Source organism: Sinohyriopsis cumingii, chromosome 12 (assembly GCF_028554795.1).
Source record: "Sinohyriopsis cumingii isolate HCF-2022 chromosome 12, ASM2855479v2, whole genome shotgun sequence".
Lineage (NCBI taxonomy): Eukaryota > Metazoa > Mollusca > Bivalvia > Unionida > Unionidae > Sinohyriopsis > Sinohyriopsis cumingii.
Window position 1 is genome coordinate 121,748,655 of NC_142972.1, and position 14,561 is coordinate 121,763,215.

Below are 14,561 nucleotides of genomic sequence, written 5' to 3' on the forward strand. Positions count from 1 at the left end.
CAAATCAAATGAAAACTCTTTTTAACACAGTCTACAACCTAGCACAATAAGGAAAAGCAATTTTTTGACAAAGGAAATGCTGTGTGCACTCTATGGAAAGAATGGTTTTAAATTTGGTGCTAATTATAAGAACAGACTTCAATGCAAGGAAACTTTGTTCTCTCAATTGATTATGTCTCGAAAAAAGTAGTTATTGAAGGTTTGAATTCCAGGAAAATTCCTTTCCATTCTTGCTAATGGAAGTACTGATGCTACCATATTGGAGCAAGAAATAATGTATATAAGATACCTTGACAGTAACAAAAACTAAAAAAATTAAGCCCTTTGAAGAAATAAATATGTTGTACATTGTTTCTTTTGTCTTTAACATTGATTAAAATACATATTGCCAAACCTAGGCAAGTGATTGAAATTTTGGGACATGTGAAAATGCTGGTGGGACAAGTGAATTTGAACAGCCTTCTGTATATGGATAAACATCACTGATTTATATCTTCTCTTACTTGGAACCTTTCCCTTCAGGTAGGGCACATCCAATGAAACAAGTCAGGTACATTTTCCCTTGTGACTTTCATCCTGATGTCAAGTTTTTGGAAATGGTATGTGACACACCATCTATATATGATATATAATTGGCTAAGGTGTCATTAAAAATTGAGTGGTTCATAAGTTATACCCTGGACAAGGACATGTCACATAATTACAGGTTCCCTTGTCATGACCTTGACCTTGAGAGAGAAAGCTTGACAACAGTACCCAACATACCATCTAGTATAGTGGAGCAAAGTTTTCAAAATATTTTCAGCGGTTAAAAAGTTAAACTCTTGAGAAGGATACAAGTAACATAATTAAAATTTTGTTTACTGTGACCTTGACCTTGAGGAGAAAGGTATCTGGCTATGGTAAGCAACACAGCATCTAGTCAAAAGGTGTCTGGCAATGGTAAGCAATACAGCATCTAGTCAAAAGGTATCTGGCTATGGTAAGCAACACAGCATCTAGTCAAAAGGTATCTGGCTATGGTAAGCAATACAGCATCTAGTCAAAAGGTATCTGGCTACGGTAAGCAATACAGCATCTAGTCAAAAGGTATCTGGCTATGGTAAGCAACACAGCATCTAGTCAAAAGGTATCTGGCTATGGTAAGCAACACAGCATCTAGTCAAAAGGTAACTGGCTATGGTAAGCAATACAGCATTTAGTCAAAAGGTAACTGGCTATGGTATGCAATACAGCATCTAGTCAAAAGGTATCTGGCAATGGTAAGCAATACAGCATCTAGTCAAAAGGTATCTGGCTATGGTAAGCAACAAAGCATCTAGTCAAAAGGTATCTGGCTATGGTAAGCAACACAGCATCTAGTCAAAAGGTATCTGGCAATGGTAAGCAATACAGCATCTAGTCAAAAGGTATCTGGCAATGGTAAGCAATACAGCATCTAGTCAAAAGGTATCTGGCTACGGTAAGCAATACAGCATCTAGTCAAAAGGTATCTGGCTATGGTAAGCAACACAGCATCTAGTCAAAAGGTATCTGGCTATGGTAAGCAACACAGCATCTAGTCAAAAGGTAACTGGCTATGGTAAGCAATACAGCATCTAGTCAAAAGGTATCTGGCTATGGTAAGCAATACAGCATCTAGTCAAAAGGTATCTGGCTATGGTAAGCAACACAGCATCTAGTCAAAAGGTAACTGGCTATGGTAAGCAATACAGCATCTAGTCAAAAGGTAACTGGCTATGGTAAGCAATACAGCATCTAGTCAAAAGGTATCTGGCTATGGTAAGCAACACAGCATCTAGTCAAGATATATACTTGGGGTAGATTTCATGGAAATCTCTAACTGTAACAAAGTTATGGGTCAGACAATCAAACATTAATATATGGATGCCAAAAAATACAACTGGCATATTTTAAAAAAATGATCAATTATTATACATCTCATTCATAGTAGTCTCCAGTAACAAATAAACACATTAATTAATATGCACAAAAATAAACACATTAATTAATATGCACAAAAATAAACACATTAATTAATATGCACAAAAATAAACACATTAATTAATATGCACAAAAATAAACACATTAATTAATATGCACAAAAATAAACACATTAATTAATATGCACAAAAAATAAACACATTAATTAATATGCACACAAATAAACACATTAATTAATATACACAAAAAATAAAACCAGATCAGAGTGATACTGACTTTTCATAATAACTTTAATCTGTTGCAATTATGACTGTTTACACTTCAAATTTAAATCTTGTTACATTTAAAACTGAAACATTCAATCAGCACATCAGAGTTAGTACGGTGCTGAGTTATACAAACAACCAACCTACCAATCTATCTACCGTGACTGGGTATAAAGACATAAAACCATAAAAACAAACACTTATTTATATGATAACAAATAAGATGTAATATAATGAGCTGAAAGAAGCAGAAATTAATGTTGTTTTTGTTGTATAGATCAGGCTGTACATAAAAACAACAGTATGCAGTCCAATGTTGTTTTTGTTGTATAAATCAGGCTGTACATAAAAACAAAAGTATGCAGTCCAATGTTGTTTTTGTTGTATAGATCAGGCTGTACATAAAAAACAACAGTATGCAGTCCAATGTTGTTTTTGTTGTATAGATCAGGCTGTACATAAAAAACAACAGTATGCAGTCCAATGTTGTTTTTGTTGTATAGATCAGGCTGTACATAAAAAACAACAGTATACAGTCCAATGTTGTTTTTGTTGTATAGATCAGGCTGTACATAAAAACAACAGTAAGCAGTCCAATGTTGTTTTTGTTGTATAGATCAGGCTGTACATAAAAAACAACAGTATGCAGTCCAATGTTGTTTTTGTTGTATAGATCAGGCTGTACATAAAAACAACAATATACAGTCCAATGTTGTTTTTGTTGTATAGATCAAGCTGTACATAAAAAACAACAGTATACAGTCCAAGTCCTATACTTATTCACATGTACAATGCAGAGTTAACTTGTTGAAGGTGAACACTCACAACATACAATGCTAATTCATTATTATGAAAAGTTACCTAGGCATATTTATTTCAACATCCAACTGTACTGGTCAGAAAGGACTAAATGAGTAAGCCATTATGTATACAGAATAATCTATATGGTCACAAACCTGTGTAAGTAAAGCATACAATGTAAGTCACAGTGATCAGTGATTGCATGGCTGTAGTATTAAAAGAGATAACTCCAATTATCAAATTCATAAATGGAACATAAACAAAATCTCAACCATGCCACAGAAGCATGACATATAGGTCACAAAGACCTCTTTTTCTAACAAGGATGTAGAACATATCAACTCACCAGGTTTCATTATTCTAGGCAGGACAGAACGTATATAGAATGTCAAAACTTCAAGTGGTGATGAGCTAAACCCATAGAGTAGCCAGTAAAAGATGACACATAGGTCCTATTGAGCTTGTTTTGTTTAATTAGTGTGGACGTTACAGAAATGCATATCATCATTGATTTCACAATTCTAGCATGAACAGTACCTTACATATTAACTTCAATTACACAAATTTAACCCAAATCATGGAAATGTAAAATGCAAGCCATAATTACCTACTAATGTCATGAAGTAGCAATCAACATCCCTTCACAATAAAGTGCTATGTAACATGCAAAAAATCCTGTATGGTCATGAGCCAAATGTAAAAACCAAGTCCAAAAAATGTCAAATGTAGGCCATACTACTTATTAATGCATGACTGTACTAAGAGAGAACTGTTTAAACATCTAGTTTACTAATTCAAGCAAGCACAGTAAAAACATAAAACTTAATCCTGGTAAGTGAAGCTTCCTATATAGGTCTCAGTGACCTACTTTTAAGATGAGAGTTTAGTATTCATCAAAATGCATCCTCTCACCAAGTTGATAGTAAGGTGGAACCAGATTGATGTTAGAAAGATACAGTGTGCAGTACTAAACAGGTGAGTCAAGTGATAGCTGGTACTTGAGTAGAAGAGAATAAGTAGAGGGTCTGCTGGAACCAGACGGTCACACAGAATGGCAAAAACCAAGCACAAGGTAGAACCCGCAGGCTGACCAAGAGAATACACCTGAGTATTCACAGTTCCAGCATTGCTTGAAAAGATTACTCGACACCACATGTGTTAATGATAGAAATCCTCACTTGCCTGGAAGTTAAATGCTTTTGGTGAAAAATGTGATAATGAATTATACATCCTTTTCCAGTTATTAGAGCATTGCCAATAGGAATTCAATGGCAGGAGACAATGTCACCCACCCTCTAAATCTGGAAATACAAGGTTTTAAACAAAAAAAGAAAAATAGAAGAACTTAATGCACTATTAGCACTAAAAAGATGAGATAATTATTTGCACTGACAGTTATGCCATCTTAACATCGTCATTGGCAATGTAATAACGTATTTTCCTTTGATAGCTAAGTTACTGCAATAAACATACTATCATGTGCTTAAGTAACTCATAAAAACATTAACATGTTTGAATATCTGGCTCACCTGAAGTGAGCTGTACCATGGCCTGAAGTGAGCTGTACCATAGCATGAAGTGAATTGTACCATGGCATGAAGTGAACTGTACCATGGCATGACCATGGCATGAAGTGAACTGTACCGTGGCATGAAGTGAACTGTACCATCATAGCATGATGTGAACTGTGAAGTGAACTGTACCGTGGCATGAAGTGAACTGTACCGTGGCATGGAGTGAACTGTACCATGGCATGAAGTGAACTGTACCATGGCATGAAGTGAAGTGTATCATGGCATGAAGTGAGCTGTACCATGGCATGAAGTGAAGTGTACCATGGCATGAAGTGAAATGTACCATGGCATGAAGTGAAGTGTACCATGGCATGAAGTGAAGTGTACCATGGCATGAAGTGAAATGTACCATGGCATGAAGTGAGCTGTACCGTGGCATGAAGTGAAGTGTACCATGGCATGAAGTGAGCTGTACCATGGCATGAAGTGAACTGTACCGTGGCATGAAGTGAAGTGTACCATGGCATGAAGTGAACTGTATCATGGCATGGAGTGAACTGTACCGTGGCATGAAGTGAACTGTACCGTGGCATGAAGTGAACTGTACCATGGCATGAAGTGAACTGTACCATGGCATGAAGTGAACTGTACCATGGCATGAAGTGAAGTGTATCATGGCATGAAGTGAAGTGTACCATGGCATGAAGTGAGCTGTACCATGGCATGAAGTGAACTGTACCGTGGCATGAAGTGAAGTGTACCATGGCATGAAGTGAGCTGTACCATGGCATGAAGTGAACTGTACCGTGGCATGAAGTGAAGTGTACCATGGCATGAAGTGAACTGTACCATGGCATGGAGTGAACTGTACCGTGGCATGAAGTGAACTGTACCGTGGCATGAAGTGAACTGTACCATGGCATGAAGTGAACTGTACCATGGCATGAAGTGAAGTGTATCATGGCATGAAGTGAAGTGTACCATGGCATGAAGTGAAGTGTACCATGGCATGAAGTGAAATGTACCATGGCATGAAGTGAGCTGTACCGTGGCATGAAGTGAAGTGTACCATGGCATGAAGTGAGCTGTACCATGGCATGAAGTGAACTGTACCGTGGCATGAAGTGAAGTGTACCATGGCATGAAGTGAACTGTACCATGGCATGAAGTGAACTGTACCATGGCACGTTCTATTGAAGATCTTGCTCTCATTTAACTTAAGTGTTCATTCCATAGCATCCAGTATTTATTACCCCACTGTTCACAATTACTCTTCCTTTTAAATTATTAAATCATTGATTTAATGACAAATTGAGAATTTGCATACATTCATTCTCCTTGCTATTAATTCAGTCTCAAAATAAATGAAGTTGTCATCACCACAAGTGCGTTTCATTCCTTGGTATCTTGTTTTAAAATGGAAAATAATTGCCATCTTTCAGTCCTTTTCAACTTTAGTGACTTTGGCCAGTGCTAGTGCCAATATGGACATCAACGTCCACTAAAGAGAAAATGCAGGCATATTTTTCTATTTATTCCTGATGAAAAGGTGACCAGGGATCATTGGGAATCTAGATTTGGGGGAAATTCGACACAAAAATTGCAGAAAGCCCTCTTTCAGGCACAACACTATAATATTATAGATTTCAAAGTTTTTGTGTCAACATTATTAGTATATCAACCTGACACCTTACACAGTATACTCAATTCTTGTCAATGTTATTAGTATATTAACCTGACACTTTACACAGTATACTCAGTTCCTGTCAACATTATTAGCATATCAACCTGACACTTTACACAGTGTACTCAATTCTTGTCAACATTATTAGTATATTAACCTGACACCTTACACAGTATACTCAATTCTTGTCAACATTATTAGTATATCAACCTGACACCTTACAGTGTACTCAATTCTTGTCAACATTATTAGTAATATTAACACACTGACACCTTACACAGTATACTCAATACTTGTCAACATTATTAGTATATCAACCTGACACCTTACACAGTATACTCAATTCTTGTCAATGTCATTAGTATATCAACCTGACACCTTACAGTGTACTCAATTCTTGTCAACATTATTTGTATATTAACCTGACACCTTACACAGTATAATTCTTGTCAGTGTTATTAGCATATCAGCCTGAGACCTTACACACTGTACTCAATTCTTGTCAATGTTATTAGTATATCAACCTGACACCTTACACAGTGTATTCAATTCTTGTCAACATTATTAGCATATTAACGTGACACCTTACACAGTATACTCAATTCTTGTCAACATTATTAGTATATCAACTTGACACCTTACACATTATACTAAATTCTTGTCAATGTTTTTAGTATATCAACCAGACACCTTACAGTGTACTTAATTCTTGTCAACATTATTAGTAATATTAACCTGACACCTTACAGTGTACTCAATTCTTGTCAATGTTATTAGTATATCAACCTGACACCTTACAGTGTACTCAATTCTTGTCAACATTTTTAGTATATTAACCTGACACCTTACAAATTATACTCAATTCTTGTCAACGTTATTATTACATCAGCCTGACACCTTACACAGTGTACTCAATTCTTGTCAACATTATTAGTAATATTAACCTGACACCTTACACAGTATACTCAATACTTGTCAACATTATTAGTATATCAACCTGACACCTTACACAGTATACTCAATTCTTGTCCATGTTATTAGTATATCAACCTGACACTTTACACAGTGTACTCAATTCTTGTCAACATATTAGCATATTAACCTGACACCTTACACAGTATACTCAATTTTTGTCAACATTATTAGTATATCAACCTGACACTACACAGTGTACTCAATTCTTGTCAACATTATTAGTAATATTAACCTGACACCTTACACAGTATATTCAAGTCTTGTCAACATTATTAGTACATCAACCTGACACCTTACATAGTGTACTCAATTCTTGTCAACATTATTAGTATATTAACCTGACATCTTACACAGTATACTCAATTCTTGTCAACATTATTAGTATATCAACCTGACACTACACAGTGTACTCAATTCTTGTCAACATTATTAGTAATATTAACCTTACACCTTACACAGTATATTCAAGTCTTGTCAACATTATTAGTACATCAACCTGACACCTTACATAGTGTACTCAATTCTTGTCAACATTATTAGTATATTAACCTGACATCTTACACAGTATACTCAATTCTTGTCAACATTATTAGTATATCAACCTGACACTACACAGTGTACTCAATTCTTGTCAAGTCTGGAATTTTTCTATAGATACCACATTTTGATATGAAAATCATCCATGCTTCATAAAAAGATTTCAGAGGACAAAGCCTTCTAAATGGTCCTCTTAAGCAGAAATTTGGAAAGACATAACTTGGTACAGTTTTCACACTTTTCATTTATGTAGAAATTTATCAAATTTGGAAGAACCTATATTAAAGAAAATGTTAGCAAGTTTTATCAGAATGGCATCAACTTTGGAGTGGCACTTTTAAATTAAAATAAATATGGTAACTATTTCCAAGAGTCCGAGACCCTTCTCAAAAAGAAAGGAGAAACCCATTTACCTGTCCTCTTGTTATATGCAAAGGGTACTTGATGGAATAGTTCTGCATGTATGTATCCAGACCAATCATGCGAAACTGACTGTATAACCAATCTCTGGGAAGTTTCCTGAAATGGAACATTAAGAATCACTTTAGCAATTCAAGGTAAATTTGTGTGTGAGATACTATGTTCATCACTTCATATTTTAAATATTTCTTTTCCTTACAAAATCTGGCAATAAAAATATGGTTTTTCCAGCACTGGTGATTCATTGGTTAAGCCAGAATGTTATACCTGAGCTTAAAATCATGCCATAAAAGCAGAGCTCTTGCTATTTTCGCTGAGGTCACCAGGCCAATATATACTGGTACCATTACTTTATTCAACTAAGGAATATGTAAAATAAATGAAGGAATAACAGACTTGCACTAAATTAAAAAATGGGTCATGTGTACATTTATGAGTAAATAAATGATTTACTCCATTAGTTATACAGGAAAAGAATGTTGTGAATACAAATATTAAAGCAACAAGTTTGTGTGATTAAGCTAAAATTAATTGATGGAACAAGAGTCATGGCTCATTTATCATATTCCTTTAGAATATTTCATCCATGATAAGACCAACCTATCAAATTTATAAACATGCAATTCCAGGATGATGTAAAAAATGGAGCCCAGGGAAACTCCCATCACTATAAAGATGTCAGCAATAAAACAACCAATTTATAATAAAATAAGTCTAATTCAGAAGTTACATCAATAAAGAGTGTGATATGAGATTTTCTTGAAATCCAACAATAATAATTAAGGAAATCATTGTGTTTAAACAAAAGTTTGAGGGTTCAACATAAAGGAGACAAAACTCTTGCTAAATTATGATGCATATCAAACACTGAAAAATCTAACAAAGTCAATGTGATGTACAAATAAAGTTGCATAATAGGGGTTGGTGGTTGTTTTGGATTCAATGCTATTTCTCAGTGCAAGATAGGGTATATATGACGGCCAGTATAACTGGTGGAGGAAGAACCTGGGAAAACCCCAGTAAGAACCACCAACCAAGGGAAGCTACTGGCAGCTTTCTCACACGTTCACATTGGCCTAGCCTGAGACTCAAAGCCAAGCAGACAGAGGGCAGTGATTGCATATTAAGTTATTGTGCAGAATGGAAAGATAGTGAGTCTAACAATATGAAGCCATAACTATGCCGCATGATGAACATGTACTTAATGACAATAAAATTCAGAAACAATCTCCTTAATATCAAGCTGCATACAAAATTTACTTAAAATCCAATAATGGAGTCATTTATGTGCAGACACAAAAGTGACAGGGTCTGACAATCAGGAGCCATAACCCTACTTAATGACAATGCATGCTTATAATTGAACTCAGCTGAGGTATCACCAACAAGCTAAATACAAAATTTGGTTGAAATCTAATTAAAACTGAACAAGTCATTGTGTAGAAATGAAAATGTGTAGATCTGACAAGCAGGTGCTAGAAATAAACAATGATATAATCAATGTCAACCAAGATCCTGTCACCATCAAGCAGTCCACTGTGTGTGTGTGTGTGTGTGTGTGTGATTTTGACTTTAACATAGTTTTAACAACTTTTCAGTCATATCGCTATGATGTCTGCAGTGTGGCAGTTTATAGTGATATCTAGCACTGGGGCATCATGCCACAGACATGTAGCATGAAGTCCCACCCAGTCACATTATCCTGACACCAGGCCAACCAGTCCTAACACAAACCTCTTAATGCTGAGTGCCAAGCGAGGCAGCTGTTAGCATCATTTTTGTAAGTCTTAGGTATGACTCGGCCGGGGATCGAACCTACGACCTCCCACATCCGAGGTGGATGATCTAACCACTAGGCCACCAGAGCGGTATAAGCAGTCCACTGAAATAGTTGAAATCCAATCATAAATTGTGCTCACATAGTGGGACTGTCAATCAGGGGCTATAACTTTGCTAAAAAAATGATGATGCAGAATGCTGGTAATGAAACTTGGCCAGGTCCATATCAAGCTAGCTATACAAACTGATTGAAATCCAATAATAATTAAGGAGTTAAGGTGCAGAAAGTGGTTTTGTCTGACAATCAAGGGATATAATACTGCTAAACAATTTCATCAATACTGTCACATGTTTAGGCTCTTAAAAAATGTAACAAGAAAAAAGTGAAGACAACAAGCTTTGTAAAATTTAACAAATAATTTATTTCCCTAGAAAAACAAGGTAAAAATGAGAAAAAGAACTTATGATTTTAAGAATTAAATCCAAAATTAATCCAAGAATTAAAAAATAGGAGTCCTATTATTAAAAGTCCTAAATGAATCTGAGTTTGAGTCTCGATGAAATCGAGAACAGAAGACAATGACGTCAGTTGTAACCTGTGAAGTGCTGCAGTGTCAACAGTTTCTTGTTGAATCACAGAAAATATTATTCCAGTTTTTGAATCCAGTATAAATTCTGATAAATGTCCTTGTCCAAGAATTAATTTAGAGCACTAGTATTTCCAGGAGAAAGAATCACTTTTCTTAACAATAATTTGAAGAAAATAAAATGATTAGCCCAAAATTGGTCACAACATAAAACACCTGGACATCTCAAGTGTTAAGGCACTAATGACGATTCCTTCTCAATACATTAATAACAAGTCTAACTACAATGCAAAAGAGATTCCTGGATGGAGGTCAAGAATTCGTCCCTCTGGGAAAAACATAGGTTTGTAACAATAAACACATGTTCTTTGTCATGTACTCTATGTATGGCCTCAACTTCACTTTATGAATCTTACTCTGAGAAGAAAAAAAAGAAAAAAGAAAAAAAAGTTGTTTACCAGAACCCATACTGGTTCTGAATCAAGGTTAGGAACTAGGTCAGTATTAGATACATACAATGTCTCTATAAAGTTGTTTACATCAAAAATATTTTTAAAAACAGTCTGAAGTGAACAATATCAAATCCAGTAAATAAAGTTACATTACAATAGCATGTAATGGAATATAAAAATAATAAAACTAACAAACAAACAATCAAATTAAATGAAATATAAATTAAATCAAATATACATAACAATATCTAGCAGCATATCAAACTTACTTGAAATCAAATAATAATCAAGGGATTTATTGATGTTGGGGCAGGAAAAAAGTGGAAGGTACATCAATCAGGGTCACAACTCTGCTAAATGATGGCATAAAAGACTGACAATTTTAACTGTAGAAGGTGTTATCAATATCAAGCTAAGGAACAAATTTGGTTGAAATAAAATAACAAGGCAGTTATTGGGCAAAAGGAAAGTGTGATGAATGGACAGAAGGATGGATGGAAGGAAGAATATGCACAATTAAGTGCCTACCCCCACTTTTTGATAGGGATGGGCACAAAAATTACATGATTGGCTCATTACTGAACAAATATATCCTTAAGAGTTCCCAATGGCAGTTCTAACTTACCTCTAAGATATCAGCTCCAGGAGTCATGTTCAGATGTTTAGAAGTCAGTGCTGATGGCATATTGTAGTTCGGTCAGAATACAATACAGGGTGATCTCAATTTATGCAAATTCGAAATAACATGAGATGGGGACAAATGCAAAAAGGATTGCTACTAATGAGATAACTGTCTCATACACAGAGATAGTGCCACCATTGCAGGCAAACATTACCCACAATGCCCAGCTCTTACGCCCCCACCATTGTTTATTGTGGCCTCAGTGCTGTGTACCTAGGTACATGTACAAATTGTTTGTTACAATTTTGAAACGTTATTAGTGATGGCATCTAAAAGATGAGCAAGTGTTAGTCTGAAGAGACCAAGGAAGGCTATTTCTTTAGAGGTTAAACTTGAAGTAGTGAAAAGGTATGAAGCTGGTCAGAGTACCACCATGATGAAGCATGCTTTGAACCTTAGTGAAAGTACATTCAGAACAATGTGTGACAGTGCGAAAAAAATAAAAGCAAGTGTGAAAGCTGGAACCTTGCTTTTGAACCAGAAATGTTGCTATACCTGCCCTAACATAATGGACAGAATGGAAAAAGGATGTTGGTAACATGGATTGATGAACACTACTGTTCAATGCAGCTTTCATTTTTTAATTACATGTACATATGTTCTATTGATCATAATTCATATTTTCCCATTTTTATTTTATGTTTCCTATGTTTTAAGTTCATTTCCCTATGATTTTTATGAAAGCTCTTATCATTATTTTTTTAAAATCTACTTTGCAGAAGAATCCCCTAATTTTAACATGCTGACTTTATACAGAGATATGATCTCAATTTACACAACACTTTCCTGCACATGTGAAAGAAGGAAACTAACCCTTTGTCTTTTTGAAGCTCTCCTTGGAGTTCTTTCAAAACTGCATCAACATCAAAATCTGCAAAGCGAAATTCATTTCCAACAACGCCTGAAAAAATAAGAAAGATATGGTTTTCAGTTCCAGTAAGAGTTATCTCTCTTGGAACAAAAAAAGTGTCAGCTACCTATTGGGTGAACCTTACATAACATTGTTGTTCAATGGAATATTTTAGATCTATGTCAAATACTGTAATATTTCGTCTTTCATATATCTTTAATTAATTATTAACTGTATTTCCTCCTCCTCCATTTTCCCTATTCATCCCCACAAAAGTAGTGGTATCCATCTTGTTTGTGTCTGTCCATCTGTATGCCTGTCTCATGCAAGCTTATAGGCATGAATAATTAAGAATTAGGTGACACAAAATTGAAATTTAATAAGCTCTTTCATAAGAAGAAAAGGATAACAATTTGATTTTCACGTTTCTGTAACACATTTCAGGGATTTTTTTCTTTTTTTCAACAGAAATGTAAATCATGGGATAGTACTTTAATTGAATGAACATACAAAAAAATGCTTAAAACAGACAAAAGAAATGTGTGGATTGGTTCATCTGATGATGACATAGTGGCATGTGCTTCTAACTTCTTTTTTTTAATAAAATTAATTGATTTTCATATTCAAAGTAAAATATTTTGTCACTGTAACTTTTCTAAGAATAAAGTCAAACTTTCAGGATTTTTCTTATGTGTATTACCGTGCTTAACTGCTTTACCTGGATCTAGTTTTTGAGTTCCATACTCCAATGATGAGAGTAAGGCAGTTAAGGCTAGTTCTGTATTGGGTAAATCATGGTATGTGGCCCTTTTGCAGCTTTTACATGTTATATCAACATAGAAGCCACAATTGTGGCCTAAAATACAGTCTTAGTGTCCAGAAACGTATGGGGTGTGGCATGCTGTATGGGGGTGTGGCATGCTGTAGGTGTTATGGGGGTGTGGCATGCTGTAGGTGTTATGGGAGTGTGGCATGCTGTAGGTGTTATGGGAGTGTGGCATGTTGTATGTGTTATGGGGGTGTGGCATGCTGTAGCTGTTATGGGAGTGTGGCATGCTGTAGGTGTTATAGGAGTGTGGCATGCTTTAGGTTTTATGGGGGGGGTGGCATGCTGTAGATGTTATGGGAGTGTGGTAAACTGTGGGTGTTATGGGAGTGTGGCATGCTGTATGTGTTATGGGTGTGTGGCATGCTGTAGGTGTTTCCCAGAAACATATGGGTGTGTGGCATGCTATAGGTGTTTCTCAGAAACATATGGGGGGGGGGATGGCATGCTGTAGGCGTTTCCCAAATTTCAGTTCTTTACGAAAATTACATTTTTTTTTCATCACTTGTGAATACACCCCAAAATGGCATTCTTTATGTTATGCTGTTGCATTTAAAAATATTTCATTTTTCAACAAAGAATATTAGTATTTCCTTATATTAGTAGAACAGAGCGTTGTCACTATTCTTACAGAAAATGTCATCACAAAATTTTTTATGTATTTGTTGAAAGTAATGGCAGGAAATTGGTAGATAATCCAAAAAAATGTGGAACCTGTACTTCATTATACTTTTTTATATTCCTGTTACCCTCTTCTAGCTATGTATGTAATTATTAGGCAAGATTTCCTATTATTTTACTGAATTTCATATATAAAAGTTAAACTATAGTTATAAATGACGCAGAAACCAAAGAAATGTCAGACTGGAGTCTTACATTTTTTTTACGGAGTATCCATTGAAATAAAACCTGGTGCAGAAAAAGTTGTAGAGTCTGTAACCACCCAGTTTTCCTATTTTGATGACACTCACAACAGTTTTATTAATTTGGTTATACATACTGTGGGTATGGTTTCAAATATATACAATTCATGGATATATTTTTCATTACAAATTTCCTGATGGACAAAACGTGGTTACAGACATTATAAAAAAATTGTAGTGTCCATAACCTGAAAATATATGTAATAGTTCTGGAGCCATTTTTCAAAACTTTAACCATAAAAAACTAAAACTTTCCGTATCAATAGTATTGCATTATCTTTGGCTGAAAATATTCCATGTTACAAGATGATGCAACAATTT

At 35.2% G+C, this 14,561-nt stretch overlaps 1 protein-coding gene across 2 annotated transcripts in view; it reads right to left on the minus strand.

The window, feature by feature from the left end:
- LOC149787363 (GPI-anchor transamidase component GPAA1-like) overlaps positions 1 to 14,561 on the minus strand; it is a 55,044-nt gene that overhangs the window by 32,274 nt on the left and 8,209 nt on the right. For both annotated transcript variants that reach the window (XM_089977938.1, XM_089977939.1), the window contains exons 3-4: positions 12,455 to 12,542; positions 8,135 to 8,240 (exon numbers count right to left, since the gene is read on the minus strand). In XM_089977938.1, coding sequence (XP_089834064.1) covers positions 8,135 to 8,240; positions 12,455 to 12,542 — 194 coding nt within the window. The remainder of the gene's footprint in view (positions 1 to 8,134; positions 8,241 to 12,454; positions 12,543 to 14,561) is intronic.